At 45.4% G+C, this 21,849-nt stretch overlaps 1 protein-coding gene across 6 annotated transcripts in view; it reads right to left on the bottom strand.

Moving 5' to 3' along the window:
• zgc:112980 (uncharacterized protein LOC503706 homolog) overlaps positions 1-21,849 on the bottom strand; it is a 126,308-nt gene that overhangs the window by 25,990 nt on the left and 78,469 nt on the right. For all 6 annotated transcript variants that reach the window (XM_038819405.1, XM_038819409.1, XM_038819408.1 and 3 more), the window contains 4 exons: positions 19,031-19,110; positions 14,788-14,880; positions 9,676-9,756; positions 5,779-5,886 (listed from right to left, as the gene is read on the bottom strand). In XM_038819405.1, coding sequence (XP_038675333.1) covers positions 5,779-5,886; positions 9,676-9,756; positions 14,788-14,880; positions 19,031-19,110 — 362 coding nt within the window. The remainder of the gene's footprint in view (positions 1-5,778; positions 5,887-9,675; positions 9,757-14,787; positions 14,881-19,030; positions 19,111-21,849) is intronic.

Genomic DNA, 21,849 nt, shown 5'->3' with positions numbered 1-21,849 from the left:
AATAGATATAGGACAGAGGTCAGAGGTGGGTTTTTTTACGCAAAGAGTGGTGAGGCCGTGGAATGCCCTACCTGCAACAGTAGTGAACTCGCCAACATTGAGGGCATTTAAAAATTTATTGGATAAGCATATGGATGATAAGGGCATAGTGTAGGTTAGATGGCCTTTAGATTTTTTCCATGTCGGTGCAACATCGAGGGCCGAAGGGCCTGTACTGCGCTGTATCGTTCTATGTTCTATGTTCTATGAGCATGGTAGGTGAATTGGCCACACTAAATTGTCCCTTAATTGAAAAAAAAACTAATTCTGTGGCAAACCAAAAATTTATGTTAATTATTAAAGCAGGGTCCCCCTTGCTCTTTGCACTGGCGATTGAACCTTTGGCTATGGCGTTGAGGGAGTCAGGGAGATGGAGGGGTCTGGTGCGGGGTGGGGAGGAACATCGTGTATCGCTGTATGCGGACGACCTGCTGTTGTATGTGGCGGATCCAGAAGGGGGAATGCCGGGGGTGATGGAGCTGTTAGCGGAATTTGGGGGCCTTGGGCTATAAGTTAAATTTAGGCAAGAGCGAGGTATTTGTAGTACACCCGGGTGATCAGGAGGAGGGAATTGGGAGACTCCCATTTAAGAGGGCAGTGAAGAGTTTCAGATACCTGGGGGTACAGGTGGCTAGGAGTTGGGGGACTGTCCATAAGCTTAATTTTACCAGGCTGGTGGAGCAGATGGAAGAGGAATTTAAAAGGTGGGACATGGTGCCGCTATCGTTGGCGGGTAGAGTGCAGTCCGTCAAAATGACGGTTCTCCCGAGGTTCTTGTTCCTTTTTCAGTGTTTGCCCATCTTTATCCCTAGGGCCTTTTTTAGAAGGGTTACGAGCAGCATCATGAGCTTTGTTTGGGCGCATGGGACCCCGAGGGTGAAGAGGGTTTTCTTGGAGCGGGGTAGAGATGGGGGGGGGGGGGGGGGGGCTGGCGTTACCCAATCTCTCAGGGTATTATTGGGCGGCCAATGTGTCGATGGTGCGCAAGTGGGTAATGGAGGAGGAGGGGACAGCATGGAAACGGATGGAGAGGGCGTCCTGTGGAGATACAAGCCTGGGGGCCCTGGTAACGGCGCCGTGGCTGTTCCCTCCTACGAGGTATACCACGAGTCCGGTGGTGGCGGCTACCCTCAAGATTTGGGGGCAGTGGAGGCGACATAGGGGAGAAGTGGGGGGCTCGATGGAGGCTCCGTTAAGGGAGAACCATAGGTTCGTCCCCGGGAACATTGATGGGGGATTTCAGGGTTGGTACAGAGCGGGCATCAGACAGCTGAGGGACCTGTTTATTGATGGGAGGTTTGCGAGCCTGGGGGAGTTGGAAGAGAAATTTGGGCTCCCCCGGGGAACATGTTCAGGTATCTGCAGGTAAAGGCATTTGCTAGGCGGCAGGTGGAGGGATTCCCTTCGCTTCCCGCGAGGGGGGTGAGCGACAGGGTGCTTTCGGGGGTCTGGGTCGGAGAGGGGAAGATATCTGATATCTACAAGGTTATGCAGGAGGCGGCGTCAGTAGAGGAGCTGAAAGCCAAGTGGGAGGGGGAACTGGGGGAACAGATCGAAGACGGGACATGGGCTGATGCCCTGGAGAGGGTTAATTCTTCCTCCTCGTGTGCGCGACTTAGCTTCATCCAATTCAAGGTGCTGCACCGGGCCCACATGACTGGGACGAGGATGAGTCGGTTCTTTGGGGGTGAAGACAGGTGTGTCAGGTGCTCGGGGAGTCCAGCGAACCATGCCCATATGTTCTGGGCATGCCCGGCGCTGGAGGAGTTCTGGAAGGGGGTGGCGAGGACAGTGTCGAGGGTGGTGGGATCCAGGGTCAAGCCAGGATGGGAACTCGCGATTTTTGGGGTTGGGGTGGAGCCGGGAGTGCAGGAGGCGAAAGAGGCCGGTGTGCTGGCCTTTGCGTCCCTAGTAGCCCGGCGAAGGATCTTGCTACAATTGAAGGATGCAAGGCCCCCAAAGCATGGAGACCTGGATCAATGACATGGCGGGTTTCATTAAGCTAGAGAAGGTCAAATTCGCCCTGAGAGGGTCGGTACAAGGGTTCTTTAGGCGGTGGCAACCTTTTCTCGACTTTCTGGCTCAACGATAGGGTACGGGGACAGTAGCAGCAGAGCAGCAACCGGGGGGGGGGGGAAAGGTGGGGGGGGGGGGGGGGGGGGGGGGGTGGCGGACGATGACTATGTTTGTTTATTTAATTTAAATTTATTTTGAAGTTCTTTGTTGTTCATTGGGGTTGGGGGGGTGGGGGATGGGATACATGCGTCGTTACGGTCTGGGGGTGGTACGGTTATTATGGGTTATTTTGTTGCATTTCATTGTTTGTCGTTATGTTTTATATTTTCTGTAAAAAATGCCAATAAAAATTATATTTTTTAAAAAAATTATTAAAACAGGACAAAGTATCACCATCGCAAACTAACTGAGGGGAGTAACAGAAAAACAATTTCAGGCCTACAGCAAAGATACAGTAGTCATTGGCAACTACCATGATTGATTAGCTAGTGATTTCAGAGAAGCAAGGGTATTTTGACTCAGAATAAACCGTGAGGCAGTGGGTCAACTTTACTGAATTGGCTAAAATTCTAACGTATGCTGTGAAAACATCTAATTTCATGATTCATGCACTTTGGGACAATATGTTTAGGTTGGGGGATAGACATTTTCAAATGCAAGGTAACAGAAACATGTGGCAAAGCTGGTAAACAGATCTGAAAGTAATTACAATTCAAAGGGTGACCTGTGCATATTTAACAAAGTCAGAGTTGGAAAACATTAAACAATGAAATGAAAATGAAAATCGCTTATTGTCACGAGTAGGCTTCAAATGAAGTTACTGTGAAAAGCCCCTAGTCACCACATTCCGGAGCCTGTTCGGGGAGGCTGTTACGGGAATTGAACCGTGCTGCTGACCTGCCCCTTGGTAGCCCCTTGAGTTTTAGGTGTAAACAACTTGTCTATTGTTGTCTTCATGAGGGGTTTAAATTACTCAAATGGTTTCCCAGATCAAAGAGAAGGTTTGGGAAGGGAAATAATGAGTTTGACATTCCAGGGATTTTGACATTTCCATGAGAATGGGTTAGAATTAGATTATATTTTTGGTTGGGTTTTATCTGTGCGTGTTCTCACAAAAAACGACATTTGCTGTTGGAGCCTTGAAGCAGCTTTGAGACAAAGAGAGCGAGGCATGGAGAAGGACAGTGAGAAACAAAGGGTGTTTTCTGATTTTGGAGTCACTAAGCATCAGTATACTTGAGCTGGGGTGTGCACAAGTGAATTCCTTAGCTATGTGGCACACCTAGTGTGTACCTTCTCAGGGAGAAGGACGGTAATAAAATTGAAGAGATTAACATAGAGGAGGTTCTGAGTTGTCTGGCAAGCTTAAAGGTAGACACATCTCCCGGGCGCACTGGCAAATTTCAATTCTCCTCGGCCACACGAGGTGCGCCGGAGGACTGGAAGATAGCCCATATGTACAATTATTCAAGAAGGGAGGAAGGGATAAACCAGGAAACGAAAGGCCATTCAGTCTTAACCCTAAGTGGGGCAAATAATTGGAAGCAATTCTGAGAGTCAGAATTAATTTGGAAAAGCAGGGATTAATCAAGAACAGCACGTCTGACCAACTTGATTCAGTTTTTCAAAGAGGTGACCAGGTGTGTAGATGATGGAAATGCATTTGATGCAGTCTACTTGGACTTCAGCAAGGCTTTTGACAAGGTCCCACATGCAATTGGGCAGGACAAACAAGGCAAGGGAATACACGATAAACATCAGGACCCTGGGAAGCACCAAGGATCAGAGGGATCTTGGTCTGCATGCACACCAGTCCCTTAAGGCAGCAGAGCAGGTGGATACAGTGGTTCATGTGGTATATGGTATACTTGCCTTTATTAGCCGAAGCAAAGGGTTTAAGAGCAGGGAGGTCATGCTGGAACTGTATAAAACATTGGTTAAGCCACAGCTAAAGTATTGTGTGCAGTTCTGGAATCCACATAGGAGGGATGGGATAGCACTGGAAAAGGTGCAGAGATTTACCTGGATGTGAGAGCTAGTTATGAAGAGAGATTAGATAGACTTGGATTGTTTTCCTTGGAGCAAGAGGAGACTGAGGGGGGGGGGGAACATGATTGAGATGTGTAAAATTGAGGGGCAGAGAGTAGACAATAAACTTTTCCCCTTGGTGGAGGCAGAGACCCTCCTACCATTTAGTAAGTATTTAGATGTGCACTTGCGATTCCAGTGCATACAAAGCTATGAGCAAAGTGCTAGGATTAGAATGGTTAGGTGGTTGTTTTTGACTGTCACAGATGTGATGGGCTGAAGGGCCTTTTCTGTGCTGTATGATTCTATGACTCTATGGTTTGGTCCCGGAAGAAGTGAAGGAATCCGCAAGATCCTGTGAGGTATAGAAGAACTCTTGGTTGGGAAGAACAGTAGAATAGGGAGTGCCCTATCAGGATTTGGGGGTTGAAAGAATAAATGTTTACAAAATATTATTAAGTTAGTAACTCTTGCACAATATTTTTTTAAAAATAAATTGAAAACATTTTGGCAAAATTCAGTCAATAACTAGGAGTTTAAAATTATTTTTAGAAGTTACTGGTCTCCTCCGAAATCATAACTTATATCAGAAGATGGAATTAGGTCTCATTTGCCTCCACAAAACACATACATTAAAGCCACAATCCCGAGAAATTATTTGTTTGAAGTCACTTTCAATATTACCATAAAGCCACTCCAAGTTAAATGCTTACTTTTATGGAACATACCCTACGTCTCCCAAATCCCAGTTCTCAGTTTGCATGCCCTCCGTCTCCCAAATCCCAGTTCTCACTTTGCAATCATGGAGGCCCAGTAAAATGTGGAATTTAATGAGTCAAGATTTTCAGAAGAACAGAAGGGATGGGGGAAGAAAGAACATTGCCATAACAGAAAAGGGGGGTGGGCAGCACGGTGGCACAGTGGGTTAGCCCTGCTGCCTCACGGCACCGAAGTCCCAGGTCCGATCCTGGCTCTGGGTCACTGTCCGTGTGGAGTTTGCACATTCGCCCAGTGCTTGTGTGGGTTTCGCCCACACAACCCAAAGATGTGCAAGGTAGGTGGATTGACCATGCTAAATTTCCCGTTAATTGGAAAAAATGAATTGGGTACTCTAAATTTACTTAAAAAAATAAAAAGAACAAAAATGGGGAAGAATAGAGGGTTAAATTTGCACTAAATAGTATTTTTTTTAATATAAATTTAGTGTACCCAATTAATGTTTTCCAATTATGGGGCAATTTAGTGTGGCCAATCCACCTAGCCTGCATATCTTTGGGTTGTGGGGGCAAAACCCACCCAAACACGGGGAGAATGTGCAAACTCCACACGGACAGTGATCGAGGGCCGGGATTGAACCTGGGACCTCGGCGCCGTGAGGCAGCAGTGCTAACTCACTGCGCCACCTGCTGCCCCACTAACAGTATTAGTAGTGTTACCATAAAATGGTATCCTAAATATTGTGAAGCTAGGAAAAGACACAATCAAAAACAAATGGAGATAGTTGTGGAAATCATTGAAAAGAGAGAGGCATTGTGAAAATAATTAAAATTAGTTTTTGAAAGAAATTAGAGCCATGCTATGGAATCATCATCACCTACCATACTGAAAGCAGTTATCACATTCATTTAGGAAGGGAAAGACAAGTTTCAAAAGAAAAGCAAAATAAACCAATTACAGTAATTTTACTGTCCTTACCCCATAAGCTACAATTAATGGAAGAACAATGGTGGTCACAGCGAAATGTTTATGCAACATCTGGGCTACAGCCACCGTTACAAGAATCAATGCAGATTCCCTGCGAAGCTGTAAGAAAGAAGGTTTTATATTAATTGCCATTCACCCAAGTGCCCACAGAAGTTTAAACAAAATGTTACTACAGTTAAACCAATTGTAAACCAATAGGCATACTTCACCATAAAAAGTCAACATCTCTGAGAACTAAACAACTGGAAATTATAAAGAACCTCGATACCTACAATTGGTTTCATTCCAAGGCTTAGGGAGAACCAACCTGCCAATTGGTGCTGTACATGGTCAATGAATAGCCCTTACAGGTGTTATAGGAATAGCACTGTAACTAGCCTGGAATATCTGAACCCATCTCTGTGCCATTTAAAAGGGAAAAATCGTACAGCGAATCCTCCCCTCTGGAGCGGATTAGGATCTAGAAGTAGTCTCACTTCCTGTTTCATGCCTCCAAAGTGAAAATTCAGTCCATGGGACCTGACAAGGGAAAGGAAACCTAAAGCAGGAAGCAGAAAATTTGCCTGAAATGATAGTGACTGTCAATACATGGATGAACATTTATACTACATCTTTTGGCCATGAGGGTCTCAGGCAGTGACAGAAGGTACTAGGACCATAATCAGATTGTAATAAACTGAAAGGAATGCTGGCCAACAATTCCAAACTTTATTAGGAGAAAAACAAATTATTTTCAACTAATTGGATTGCCCACATTATTTAGCTACTGTGGTCCTGACAGGAGCCCTGGCACCCCTACCTGCCATAGGTTGCCTGCCCCCAGGTATCTGATTCCCTGTTGTGTCAGAAACTGATGACAGGCTGGAAAATCTCAGTCCGCCTCCATTAAGAACCTTGTTAAAGGCACGTAGTGTCTCGATTTGGCTGTGTACCTTGTGGGTCAGGCAGCCTGGTCAAGCCCTGAAAGCACCTCCAACAAACTGGCTGGCACGGTGAAATTGCCATGTTGCTTGGTGCCATTATTTTTGAGTCCTGTTTGCCTCTGTTCCTGATGCCAGCAGGGCCTGAAAGCTCTTCCCAAATCAAGTACTAACTCAACAAGTACTCCAGATTCCTGGAGATAGAGACAGGCGAGAATATTATTTTCTGCAACTGGTGTTTTTCATTCACAAATCAAATTTGCCATTTAAACAATTAGGTGGAGGTTCAGACAACACAATGTATATTCACAACAGGATGGTGTGCAATAAACAACTCCACTTTAACAGACATTTAGCGCATTATGTGGAACTTCGGATGCAAGTTGACACGATAACTACATGGCGGCACAGTGGTTAGCATTGCTGCCTCATAGTGCCAGGGACCCAGATCAGGGTTTGATTTCAGCCGTGGGCGATTGTGTGGAGTTTGTACGTTCTCACCATGTCTGCGTGGGTTTCCACCAGGTGCTCTGGATTCCTCCCACAGTCCAAAGATGTGCCGGTTAGGTGGATTGGTATGCTAAGCTAAAATTGTCCAAAGTTTAGGTGGTGTTACAGTGTAATAGGGAAAGGGGTGTAGAGCGGAGAGTGCTCTTTTGGAAGGTCGGTACAAACTCTAAGGGCCATATGGCCCCTTGTGCACTGTAGGGATCCTATGATGATGCAGTACAGCCCAAATTACTTTCTGGCATTTTGAACATTTTAAAGGGATGCATGTGTTTTTAAAAGAAATACAAAAAAGACACTGAGCCAAAGATGGCTGAGAATGTAAAGTAACCACTTTCCAGAAAGTTCTTGTGTGGATTATACTTAGTTCCGAGAGAGATCATGGAATGTCATGACAGGGATTTGAAAGATAGATAGAAAAATGCAAAAGACTGAATTTTAATCTCCAGTGGTTGTGAAGATAATCAGATTGTCACACCTCAGCAAACATCCAAAACCCATCCCCTGATGATTTAGATCTCCATGCGAAAATGGTTTAGCTCACTCAGCTAAATCGCTGGCTTTTAAAGCAGACCAAGCAGGCCAGCAGCACGGTTCGATTCCCGTACCAGCCTCCCCAGACAGGCGCCGGAATGTGGCGACTAGGGGCTTTTCACAGTAACTTCATTGAAGCTTACTCGTGACAATAAGCGATTTTTATTTCAAAATGATCGGAGTTCAAAGAAAACTGTCTCTGGGACAAAATATACATTGTTGTTCCCTTTCAAGAATACACAAAATTAGGATAAAAGGTTAACTGCAGACCTGATCGGTGTGTACTGGTGCTGGGGTGTCAGTGTGTGTGACAGAGAAACAACAAGGAGACGGCAGTCAGTCACCCCTGCAATTTGCAGACAAAAAGGATCTCCCTCTGTTGCTGGAAGAAAGCTCAGCAAAAGGAAATTGGACAGCTTTCTAGCTGTCCTGCAGACTTGGAGCCGGGGGGGGGGGGGGGGGGGGGGGGGGTGGTGCGTGCGGGGTAATTTGTCCTCAACCGGGGCATAACAAAATTGGGGTCCTATTCGGGAAGTTAACTAATTAAGGGACCTCGAGCAGGGACCGGTCATAACAAAGCACACCATTACGATGTGTTGCAAACATAAACCAAAATCCTGTATTTAATTTCAGTCAAAGTACAGCACATCGGATGAAATTTGGGATTCGTTATCCAAAGATAACAGCCTATTTTAAATATCCACCATGTTTTGATTATTGTGGCTGGATTTACCAGCCTGCAGCTCATAGCTGTGGTTTTGTTTTCAGCCAAGCAGTATCCTGCTGTCTGCGTAACACTAACGCAGCTGCCCAGAAAGGAGTGCTCTGCACCTGTGCTTAGAGGCACGCTGAAAGCAAAATCTAATTATTTAAGAACGTGCAAGCTTTACAATTGAAGCATTTTACGCAAGCAGGGATTCACAGGAGGTTCTACTCCAGAGTAAGAGCGATCCCTGCCCCAGCACACACAATCGTTAAATAAATGTTTTAGGTTTCTACAAGTCTTGACCTGTGTGCTCTTCCCCAAGGGAGAAAGGTCCTTGGCTCATTGGTTGCTGATGCTTCATCCTGAACAGTCTTCTTGGCAGTTTTTGTTAGTGGCGGTTTGCCATTGCCTTCGAAGGGGCAGGGGAAGGAGGCCGGTCCCAAATCTACTTCAACCAGAATGGGACTCAATCCTGAACTGTTGATGTTATTTGGAAATATATGCTTGCCATCTAACCAACCAACTGAGTTAAACGGCTCCACTCTAGACCAACTAACACTGCATTTACTTACTGCTTACGTATCACTCTGCAAAAATAATTTTATTATTGTAATAAATGTTACTTATAGAATTTACAGTGCAGAAGGAGGCCATTCGGCCCATCGAGTCAGCACCGGCTCTTGGAAAGAGCACCCTACCCACGGTCAACACCGCCACCCTATCCCCATAACCCAGTAACCCCACCCAACACCAAGGGCAATTTTGGACACTAAGGGCAATTTATCAGGGCCAATCCACCTAACCTGCACATCTTTGGACTGTGGGAGGAAACCGGAGCACCCGGAGGAAACCCACGCACACACGGGGAGGATGTGCAGACTCCGCACAGACAGTGAACCAAGCCGGAATCGAACCTGTGACCCTGGAGCTGTGAAGCAGTTGTGCTATCCACAATGCTTATCTAATAGTGATTCTCAAAATAGTCCGAACTCAAAGAGGATCTACAGGAGTGGTGAATGGCCAGTGGCCTGGAGGCCACATGTGGCCTACCAGAGTTTTGAGTGCAGCCCACAAGACATTTTGTTGAACATTAGACCTCATCTCTGGCCCTCATCTGTGGGCACTCATGTAGCCCACTCAAGCCTAGGTTGCCCATCACTGACCTATTGCATTTAATTAATACAACCCTGCACAATATTTAGGCAAAAGACCAGCACCTACCACAGATGAAAATGTTTTGGGCAAACCCACTATTCCATTCTTCAGATCTTCAAGGATTGCTGGTGAAAGGACAGCCGTACTCTGATGAGAAATGGTTTTAAAAGTTGATATATTAATGGTAGAGGAAATACTTCCTCGTACATAACGTTAAAAACACAGCCTTGTGACCCAACTGTTAAACTTCTAAATAGATTCATATTGTAGCACTTAACACATGTTGTAAAATCAGCTCATCTCTGGGTGCTCCTTAGCTATGAAGTGTCAAAACAATAACAGTGTATTTGCACTAAAATGTTTCTGTGTAAAGTTGAAACCAGTTCACAAAAGGTGCTCAACATGAATGTCTATCCAATGAATTGGCCCCAAGTTGACACCAAGCCAAAGAAGGAAACCCCTCCAGGAATTATTACTCTGCTTTGTTCCATGTTGGATTAGGCCCAAATACTAGATTCATGCTGCATTTTCACTATAAATGGAGCACTGGGGCAAAACATGTGCTAGCCACTGATGTTACATCTGTAGTCTGAATACATCCAAGTTGCCAACACAATCGAATTCACAATCATAGTGCAAATGGCACCAATATGCATCATTATTAACATTCTCCCCCAACAATTTACTTATAGATTAGTAATACGTCATTTACAGGATACAATATAAATGTTCTTCAGCACACAGTCCAGAGTGACAGTAAAAACCTAATCCTTTTATTCAGGCCATTTAAACTTAGTTATTAAACAGAAACTTTGAAAAGTATGTGCACTACCCCACCACCTCGAATGCAACCAACTTAATTGTTAACAGCCATTATGTTTTTCTTCTGAACCATATCGCAATGGGGGAATCTGAACTGAGGACACAGCTTCAGAACAAGGGATCTTCCACTTAAGATGAAGTGAAGTGGAGAAATTTCTTCTCTCGGATGGTCACTGATCTTTGAAATTCTCTTTCCCAGAGAACAGCGCTGGACTGGTTGAATATATTCAATTACTAGGGTTTTGGGGTAGAACCAGGAAGTTTTTAAAATTTAGAGTACCTAATTCATTTTTTCCAATTAAGGGGCAATTTAGCGTGGCCAATGCGCCTACCCTGCACACCTACCCTGTCCCACACAGACAATGACCCAGAGCCTGGATCGAATCTGGGACCTCTGCACCGTGAGGCAACAGTACTAACCACTGCGCCATCTGTGCTGCCCGCAAGTAAGGGAGTTGAGGTGATGATCAGATCAGTCATGAACTTAATGAATGATGGAGCAGGCTCAAGGGTGCAAATGGGCTACTCCTGTCCCAATTTCTTATGTCCAAACAGGTCGCCATATTTCCTTAGAGTAAAATAGTGAGTGCAATTCAAAAGTACTTTGGTGGCATGTGCTGAGGACGTGAAAGATTGTCATGAAACAAAAAAACCATTGAGGACATCTTAAGTGAGAATGAGGATGACTTCCGGTGATGGCGGGGGGGCAGCCGCACATTGGAGGGCCCCTGTTCGGGAACAGCATTTTCGGAGTTTAACGCCCGATCCCAGGGGCAACGGAGCGGGAAAAGCAGGGGGAAGGCACAGTGAAGGGAAATGTTGAAAACAAGTTTAAAAAACGGCCATGAAGGACAGCATGGTGGCACAGTGGTTAGCATTGTTGCCTGCAGCGCTGAGGACCCAGGTTCGAATCCCGGCTCTGGGTCACTGTCAGTGTGGAGTTTGCACATTCTCCCCGTGTTTGCGTGGGTTTCGCCCCCACAACCCAAAAGATGTGCAGGATAGGTGGATTGGCCACCCTAAACTGCCCCTTAATTGGAAAAAATAATTGGGTACTCTAAATTTAAAAAAAAACGGCCATGAAAAAAGCAGCTGAAAGTCCGTCGGGGAGTGGAAAGGTCACCGCGGGGACGGCAAGAAAGGTGGAGGCTGGGGCACCAGGGGAGGCCGCATTGCTCACGGCTGAGGAAATGACTAAGGTGATGGCCGTGGAACTCGAAAAACAGTTCACAAAGCACATGGAGGTGATGAGGAAGGATATGGGGGCGGCATTGAAAGTGCTGGTGGAGGAGGCGATTGCCCCGGTGAGGGCGGCGGTATTGAGCGCAGTGGCAGAGGTGCGGGAGAAAGGCGAAACGCTGAAAGAAGTGGAAGAGACATTATTGCAGCAGTGATCAAATTACCTCGATGGGGAAGGAGATACGGAAGGTGATAGAGATCAACAAGGATCTGCGAGCCAAAATGGACGACTTGGAAAACAGCTCCAGGCGACAGAGGATTGTGGGTTTTCCCAAGGAGTGGGAGTCCCGAGACCGACTTGAGTATTTTGCCACGATGTTGGCGAAGCTATTGGGGGGAGGGGGGTGATCCCTTCCGATATGAACTGGATCGGGCTCATCGGTCGTGGAGGCCTGTATCAAAGGAGAGTGAACCGCCAAGAGTAGTGTTTTCGTAGGTACAGCATGAAGGAGACGGTCTTGTGCTGGGCAAAGCAGAAGCGGGGGGTGCAGTGGGCTGGAGCTGGTATATACATATATCAGGATTATACGGTGGAGCTGGTGAGGAGACAGACTGTCTTCAGCCAGGTGAAGAAGGCACTATACATCAGTGCGGTGCAGTGCGGCATAGTATACCCAGCTAAGTGAGGATGAACTACAAATCCAAGGACTTTTATTTTGGGACGGCGGAAGCAGCGGAGGATTTCGCGAAGGCAGAAGGACTGTGGCTGAATTGAGAAGTGGTCATGTACCGATGTAGGCTCATGTGACTATTTCTTTTCACTGCGGCTGGTGTATGAGGTAAACGAACTAACGTTGTATATACTTGGACAAGGGAAGAGATGAGACTTTCACTTGCAATGATGGTTCTTTGGGGTTTGTGTGCTGATGGGGATATCTTGGTTTTTCTGGGACCGGGCAAGGGGGAAAGAGACCTGGGTGGGGCCTCCACGCTGGCCGGTTTAAGCCGGCCAGTGAACGAGAGTGAGGTGGGGCTGCAGCCATCAGAGCCTGGCAGAACAGGTTCCGATGAGTCCAGCCGGGGTGGAAAGTTGCGGGGAAGGAACAGAGGTTGGGGGGAGGAGTTCTGTAAGAGGACGTGGAGGGGAGGGGCTTGCAATGCATGGGTGTCATTTACGGTACTCTTTCGGGGATTGGATGGCATTGAATGTTGGGGTGGGGGGGGGGGGGGGGGGGGGGGGGGGGAGGGAGGGAGGGAGGGAGGGAGGGAGGGGAGAGAAGAGGAGAGAGAGAGGAGAGAGAGAGAGAGAGAGGAGAGGGAGAGGAGAGGGAGAGGGAGAGGGAGAGAGAGAGAGAGAGAAGAGAGGAGAGAGAGAGAGAGAGAGAGAGAGAGAGAGAGAGAGAGAGAGAGAAAGGAAAGAGAGAGAGGAAAGAGAAAAGAGAGAGAGGAAAGAGAGAGAGGAAAGAGAGAGAGGAAAGAGGAAAGAGAGAGGAAAGAGAGAGAGGAAAGAGAGAGAGAGAAGAGAGAGAGGAAAAGAGAGAGAGGGAAAGAGAGAGAGAAAAGAGAGCGAGAGAGGAAAAGAGAGCGAGAGAGAGAGAGAAGAGAGAGAGAGAGAGAGAGAGAAGAGAGAGGAAGAGAGAGAGGAGAGAGAGGAAGAGAGAGAGAGAGGGAGGAAAGAGAGAGAGAGAGGAAAGAGAGAGAGGAGAGAGGGGAGGAAAGAGAGAGAGAGGAAAGAGAGAGAGAGAGAGGGGAGAGAGGGGAAAGAGAGAGAGAGAGGAAAGAGAGAGGGGAAAGAGAGAGAGAGAAAGGAGAGAGAGAGAGAGGAGAGAGGAGAGAGAGAGAGAGAAGAGGAGAAGAGAGAGAGAGAGAGAGAGAGAGAGAGAGAGAGAGGAGAGAGAGAGAGAGAGAGAGAGAGAGAGAGAGAGAGAGAGGAGAGGAGAGAGGGAGGAAGAGAAGAGAGAGAGAGGAGAGAGAGGAGAGAGAGGGAGAGAGAGAGAGAGAGAGAGAGGAGAGAGAGAGAGAGAGAGGAAGAGAGAGAGAGGAGAGAGAGAGAGAGAGAGAGAGAGAGAGAAACACTATAGGCCATAGACGATTCCGGATTCCTTTTTCTCTTTGTTTTCTCCTTTGTTTGTCGCAGAGTGGGTGGGTTTGCTTTATGTGATGCTTATATTGTCAGGTGGGTCGCTGTTTGGGGTGGTGGGAGCATGGGATCATTGTTGTTGATAAGGGAATTGACTTTGTACTTGTTACCGTTTACTGCTTGTTGGTGGGGTGTAAATTTTGAAGAAAATGTGAAAATGGAGAATAAAAATATTTTACAAAAACAAAAAAAGTGAGAATGAGGATGCTGTTGTAATCAACGTTATACATTTAAGACTACTAAAAATACACTTCATAACTCTTGATTTACGGATTTGTTGGCCGATTGCTGACAAATTTACATATGCTTAACTTTTAGCATCCTCTCTCCCTACCTCATAATACAGTATTAGTGATATTAGTGGCCATTACAATTGAGAGCTGACACTACTAGATGCTGTAGCCTAGCAGTAATCAAATAATTGTTTTCATTTAAAATTATGAAATAGGTTTCAGTACAACTGGTAATTTATGAGCTAGAAAAACAGACTGTAAAAACAAACTATTTATCTACAGTTATTGAGAGCCTTGAATGCTTTCCTAGAGAATCATGGAATTCCTACAGTGCAGAAGGAGGCCATTCAGCCCATTGAGCCTGCACAACCCTCTGAAAGAGTACCCCACCCAGGCCCACTCTCCCACCCTACCCCTGTAACACCACCTAACCTACACATCCTTGGGCACCCAGGGACAATTTAGCATGGCCAATCCACCCAACCTGCACATCTTTGGACTGTGGGAGGGAACTGGAGCACCCAGAAGAAACCCACGCAGACATGGAGAGAAAGTGCAATTTCCACAGTCACCCAAGGCCGGAATTGAACCCGGGTTTCTGCCGCTGTGAATCAGCAGTGCTAACCCAGGCCACCCTCATGATTAAGGATGGCCAACAAAAAAATGCTGATCGAGTCACATCCCATAAGAAATTAAAAATTGAGCCAAAAGTCATTAAGAAAGGCAAATAAATGTTTAAAGCACAAAATGACACAGCAATATGTGGAAAGAAAAGACAGGTTTGGGCTACTGGAAATAACTTACGTTCACAAATAACGGTGGTGGTGCTGGGAGCACAATTTCTGTCAATGTGAATGAATTGCAGTGAATTTGAATCAATCTGCTCCAGCAGTGAACCTGAACATGGGAGAAACATATTTACACATCATACACAATCACACTAATCAGCTTTAAAAAAAAGAAGTCAAACTGAAGCATTCAGGAGTTCAGGCTCCAGGTGCTAATGTGCAACTGTTATATTTAACAGAAGCAGGCCATTTAGCTCTTTTAAGCCTATTCACAATTGATCTCATTGAATAATAGAATTGCAGCAACAACCTTGAGTAAATAAATACTGCAAATTGTGAAGTTCAGAGTATCTGAAGGACATTCCTATTCCCAACACTTGGGAGTTAGCCAGTAATGCGGAAAAGAGAAAACAGCGTCTGAATTTGTCAAATCTGTGAAGGTAAAGACATCTAAGATGACAGAAAATTGGCCTCAGTCTGTGATCCCAATACAACTTTGTCAGATCCCAGTACAGACACTGTCCATGGTGCCAGATTATTTAAATAGTTTGTGACCGCTCCAGCGTCTTGCTAACCCCCTGTGGGGGTCAGAATCGGTCGTCCCCGCACCCGTTTTGCGCTGCCGCGAACACTTCGTCTCCATTTTGGAGAATCACGCAAGCCATGTAATTACACACCAAACCGGCCCAGCTGCCCATGCCATCATTTATGCTCCATTCAAGCCTCCTACCATTTTACCTTGTCTAAATCTATTATAACTCTCTATTCCTTCTCCCTCGCATGCTCATCTAACTTCCCCTTAAATAAATCTTGATTATGTTTCAGTCACTCCCTGTGGTAGCAAGATCACAACTCTCTAGCCAAATAACTTCCTTCCAAATTCCCTACTGGATTTCTCGGTGACTATTTTATGTTGATGGCCTTTGGTTATGCTTTTCCCCACAAGAAGAAACATTCTCTCGCTCTCTCTATCCACTCTGTCATAGCTTTTTGTAATTCTAAATTCACTATTCCCCCCCCCCCCCCCCACCCACCCCCCAACAACCCCAAAAGATCTAGCCTGTTCATCTTTTTCTGAAAAACATGTTGTTGCATTGAGATCATCCTGATATTTTCTGCACCCTCTCCAGTGCCTCTATATCCCTTCCCTTTCATAATATGGCAATATGGCAACCAGTGCTGCACACTGTATCAGACCTTGCTTTGACCGCATTTCGAATACTATTTCAGCAGAACTTCCCCACTTCTCAACATTATCTTCCTGAAATAAAGACAATTGGTTTGGATTGCTTTTTCTATGGGCTTGCTAACCTGTGCTGGAATTATTTGTATGCAGTGGTCACGCTTCTTCTCCCTCACCTAGACTCGCACCTTTCATCTAAGTGACCTCCAGCTTCTTCTGACCAAAACGTACTACCTCACATTTATCTCTTAGAGCTTAATGTTCCAATTATTCACCCATTCTGGCAATTTATTACTGCCCTCCTGTAATATGTTACAGCCCTCCTCCACCACACACCCCAACAAATTTCTGTCATCTGCCAATTTAGAAATTGTGTTTACAATTCCAAAATGCAAAATTGTGTTTATGATTCCAAAATGCAAAACTAAGGCAAGCAATAATCCTAGCTGGACCTTGTGGAACAGCACTTGCTACTGAGAGGGAATTTACACATTTGGCCCATCGAGTCTGCACCAGCCCTGGGAAAGAGTGCCCCGTGAGGCCCATGCCGCCACCCTATCCCCATAACCCAGTAAACCCATCTCACCTTTTGGACACTAAGGGGCAATTTGGCATGGGCAATTCACCTAACCTGCACATCTTTGGACTGTGGGAGGAAACCGGAGCACCTGGAGGAAACTCACACAGACCCGAGGAGAAAGTGCAAACTCCGCAGTCACCAGAGGCCGGAATTGAACCCGGGTCCCTGGAGATGTGAAAATGCCGATAACTAGACACCGAGATTCAGCCGTACTAATCCAGTGCGACATCGTCTAAGAGACTGAACAACTGGGAGCCAAGCAATCCAAGGGGCAGTCTGAGTTGGAGCGGCGTTTGAGGGAAATCAGAGGCTAGATTTTCAAAAGGAAAGCTGAAATTACACAGGAGAAAGTCAACATTTTTGTGACTCATTGATGTCTGGGTGAGTTTGTGGAGAAAATTCAGGGGATCTGACCTTCCCTGTGTCTGTCATTTAATGTGCAGTTTGTGGTGTACACAACTAGTTTCCTGTGTACAAGATAGATAGTGCTGACTGTTTGCTTGCAGATTGTGTTTGTTTAAAACTTTGGAATCTTCCGGATTTTAGAACAGTACAGCACAGAACAGGCTCTTCGGCCCTCGATGTTGTGCCGAGCAATGATCACCCTACTCAAACCCACGTATCCACCTTATACCCGTAACCCAACAACACCCCCCTTAACCTTACTTTTTAGTACACTACGGGCAATTTAGCATGGCCAATCCACGTAACCCGCACGTCTTTGGACTGTGGGAGGAAACAGGAGCACCGGGAGGAAACCCACGCACACACGGGGAGGACGTGCAGACTCCGCACAGACAGTGACCCAGCCGGGAATCGAACCTGGGACCCTGGAGCTGTGAAGCACTTATGCTAACCACCATGCTACCGTGCTGCCCCATTTATCTCTAAGTAACTACAGTACTGTTTTCAATTTCATCAGCTTTAACAAAAAGAGGGGCAGCACAGTGGCTAGCACTGCTGCCTACAGCACTAGGACCCAGGTTCGATCCCAGCCCCGGGTCACTATCTGTGTGGAGATTGAACATTCCCCCATTGTTCGTGTGGGTTTCACCCCCACAACCCAAAGCTGTGTAGGTTAAGTGGATTGGCCACACTAAATTGCCCCTTAATTGGAAAAAAAAAATAATTGGGTACTCCAACTTTATTTTCAAAAACTTTAATAAAAAGAGGTTACTGGTCCCTAACTGGATCATAACCCAATGTTGGGAGTTCTCATCTGGGACCATAACATTTTGGAGATTGTAATACTATCATTTGTTTCTCTGAATAACTACCCTTTACTCCCACTCTCTACTTACGTCTTGAAGTCACTTAGCAACCCATTCTGCTACCTGTCTCCTGATCCCACTTTTCGAACCTCATTCAGAAGTCAACTAAGAGGCACTTTGTAGAAGACAAAAGCAAATTACTGTAGATGCTGGAATCTGAAACAAAAACAGAAAATACTGGACAAATCTCAGCAAATCTGACAGCATCTGTGAAGTGAGAAAGACGGTAACGTTAGCTCCCTTCTCTCTCTCTCTACAGATGCTGAGACACCTGCTGAGATTGTCCAGTATTTTCTGTGAACCTTATAGCGATCTTTTGGAAATCTGGATAAAGTTACATCTGCTGCATTATTACTGACTACATTCCTTAGCGCCTCAAAAAAAAGTTAATCAAGAAAGAGTTTCCCTTTTGAAATCCATGCCAACTATTCATTATTGCATTGTTTTCTTGGTGTTTATTTAACCTCTCCTTTAGTAGGATTACATTATTTGTCCACACCAATGTCAAACTGAGTGGTCTATTATTCCCTGGGAATATTCTGCCCTTTTTTCCCCAAATATAAGAAGTTGCATCAGACGCAATTACAATCCAGCCCTTAATTTTCCATTCTAATCTTTCCGTTTGGCAGGCAAGATATCAGGTCAGTAGTTGAAGAATTTCCCTAGATTTATCTCAAAAATTACAGATGCATAAACATTCCTCTATTGATAGCCATTCAGACACCACTATGCAATTCCAACCATGGACAGGAAAGAGTGGTCAGTCTGCAGACCATAAACTTCCAGATCTACAGGTCTTTGCTTTAGAAGTAAATATTAGCCAGATAACATGAATTCCTTAGAGGTGCAGAGAACAGATGGCAACAACTCAAGTGTGAGAACTATGACTAACAATAAAGATTTTTTTTAAATCCTAAAAGACAAAGATGTACATCTGTCAGTGTCCCATACTTTAATATATTTATTTTCTTTTAACTTCTTCAGGCACGAGAGAAAGAAAAGCAATATATTCAGATGAGTCACTGTGCTGGCAAAAGCCACCCGTGACACAGGACAATTCTCTTACAGACACTGATACACAATTACTGCTCTCACATTGAAGTGTAACAGCTATGATGGAATCACTGAAAGCTTGGAGGAATAATTGGCAGTTGACGACAATAAAATGCATTTCAGTAAATCACACATCAGTAAATTGCAAATCAAAATGCCTCAGAGTACTTACACCTCGGTAGAGTATTTCATTCACAAATAGAATCCGGAGTGCACATTTTAGAAGTAAACAATCCTTTAACAAATTTGCACCTTCAAAACAGAAAATAACAAAGTAAATTTGATCTTCCATAATGTGGACAACAATCACCCGAAGGAAACACAAAAACAATATATAACAATGTAAACCCAAATCTTGATTCTTTGCAAATTACAACAGTTTTATTGGCACAGCTTTCCATTTTGCTCATTGGCACTAACTTGTCCTTTTAACACAGGCTGGGAGGAAGAGAAAGAGCAAGAGAAATAAACCAACACTACGCCTTCCAAATTGAACAGCACCACGTGGTGGTCCAAAAAGGCATAATTTTTTTGTTTAAATTTAGAGTATCCAATTATTTTTTCCAATTAAGGGGCAATTTAGCGTGGCCAATCCGCCTATCCTGCACATCTTTTGGGTTGTGGGGGTGAAACCCACGCAGACACGAGGAGAATGTGCAAACTCCACACGGACAGTGACCCAGGGCCGGGATTCGAACCCAGGTCCTCAGCGCCGTAGGCAGCAACGCTAACCACTGTGCCACCGTGCTGCCCCCAAAAAGACATAATTTAAGAAAATGGGTTAAATGATTGCACGATACATTAAACTAGCATTTAACTCATTTTCTGCTCGTTTCAAAACCATGGTCATCAAAATCATTGAATAAAGTTTCTCTTATAGGCCAGTACACCTTCAACATCGAAACAGGAGTAGGCCATTCAGCCCCTCTAGCCTGTCCCACCATTCAATGAGATCATGGCTGATCAGTGACCGAGTTTCATATACCTACTTTCATATACCTACTCTACAAACGGGATGGTCTACACCTGGACCAGAGGGGTACTAATATCCTCGGGGGTAGGTTTGCTAATGCTCTTCGGGAGGGTTTAAACTAGTTCAGCAGGGGATTGGGAACCTGAATTGTAGCTCCAGTACACAAGAAGCTGAGAGTAGTGAGGTCATGAGTAAGGTTTCAAAGTTGCAGGAGTGTACCGGCAGGAAGGAAGGTGGTCTAAAGTGCGTCTACTTCAATGCCAGGAGCATCCGGAATAAGGTGGGTGAGCTTGCGGCATGGGTTAGTACCTGGGACTTCGATGTTGTGGCCATTTCGGAGACATGGATAGAGCAGGGCGAGGAATGGTTGTTGCAGGTGCCGGGGTTTAAATATTTCAGTAAGTTCAGAGAAGGTGGTAAGAGAGGGGGAGGGGTGGCATTGTTAGTCAAGGACAGTATTACGGTGGCTGAGAGGACATTTGATGAGGACTCGAATACTGAGGTAGTATGGGCTGAGTTAAGAAACAGGAAAGGAGGTCACCCTGTTAGGGGTTTTCTATAGGCCTCCGAAAAGTTCCAGAGATGTAGAGGAAAGGATTGCAAAGATGATTCTGGATAGGAGCGAAAATAACAGGGTAGTTGTTATGGGGGACTTTAACTTTCCAAATATTGACTGGAAACACTATAGTTCGAGTACTTTAGATGGATCCGTTTTTGTCCAATGTGTGCAGGAGGGTTTCCTGATGCAGTATGTAGATAGGCCAACAAGAGGCGAGGCCGTATTGGATTTGGTACTGGATAATGAACCAGGACAGGTGTTAGATTTGGAGGTAGGTGAGCATTTTGGTGATAGTGACCACAATTCGATTACGTTTACTTTAGCGATGGAAAGGGATAGGTATAAACCGCAGGGCAAGAGTTATTGCTGGGGGGAAAGGCAATTATGATGGGACGAGGCAAGACTTAGGATGCATCGCCTGGAGAGGAAAACTGCAGGGGATGGACACAATGGAAATGTGGAGCATGTTCAAGGAACAGCTACTGCATGTCCTTGATAAGTATGTACCTGTTAGGCAGGGAGGAAGTGGTCGAGTGAGGGAACCATGGGTTACTAAAGCAGTTGAAACACTTGTCAAGAGGAAGAAGGAGGCTTATGTGAAGATGAGACGTGATGGTTCAGTTGGGTCGCTTGAGAGTTACAAGTTAGCTAGGAAGGCTCTAAAGAGAGAGCTAAGAGCCGCCAAGCGAGGACATGAGAAGTCTTTGGCAGGTAGGATCAAGGATAACCCTAAAGCTTTCTATAGGTATGTCAGGAATAAAAGAATGACTAAGGTAAGAGTGGGGCCAGTCAAGGACAGTAGTGGGAAGTTGTGCGTAGAGTCCGAGGAGATAGGAGAGGTGCTAAATGAGTATTTTTCGTCAGTATTCACACAGGAAAAAGACAAAGTTGTCGAGGAGAATACCGAGATACAGGCTACTAGACTAGAAGGGCTTGAGGTTCATAAGGAGGAGGTGTTAGCGATTCTGGAAAGTGTGAAAATAGATAAGTCTCCTGGGCAGGATGGGATTTATCCTAGGATTCTCTGGGAAGCTAGGGAGGAGATTGCTGAGCCTTTGGCTTTGATCTTTAAGTCATCTTTGTCTACAGGAATAGTGCCAGAGGACTGGAGGGGATAGCAAATGTTGTCCCCTTGTACAAGAAGGGGAGTAGAGATAACCCCGGTAACGATAGACCAGTGAGCCTTACTTCTGTTGTGGGAAAAGTCTTGGAAAGGTTTATAAAAGAGATAGGATGTATAATCATCTGGAAAGGAATAATTTGATTAGAGATAGTCAACATGGTTTTGTGAAGGGTAGGTCGTGCCTCACAAACCTCATTGAGTTCTTCGAGAAGGTGACCAAACAGGTGGATGAGGGTAAAGCAGTTGGTGTGGTGTATATGGATTTCAGTAAAGCTTTTGATAAGGTTCCCCACGGTAGGCTATTGCAGAAAATACAGAGGCATGGGATTCAGGGCG

The sequence above is a fragment of the Scyliorhinus canicula genome, chromosome 15, assembly GCF_902713615.1.
Source record: "Scyliorhinus canicula chromosome 15, sScyCan1.1, whole genome shotgun sequence".
Lineage (NCBI taxonomy): Eukaryota > Metazoa > Chordata > Chondrichthyes > Carcharhiniformes > Scyliorhinidae > Scyliorhinus > Scyliorhinus canicula.
The sequence above is the reverse complement of the archived record's forward strand: the minus strand, read 5'-3'. Positions and strand labels throughout refer to the sequence as shown.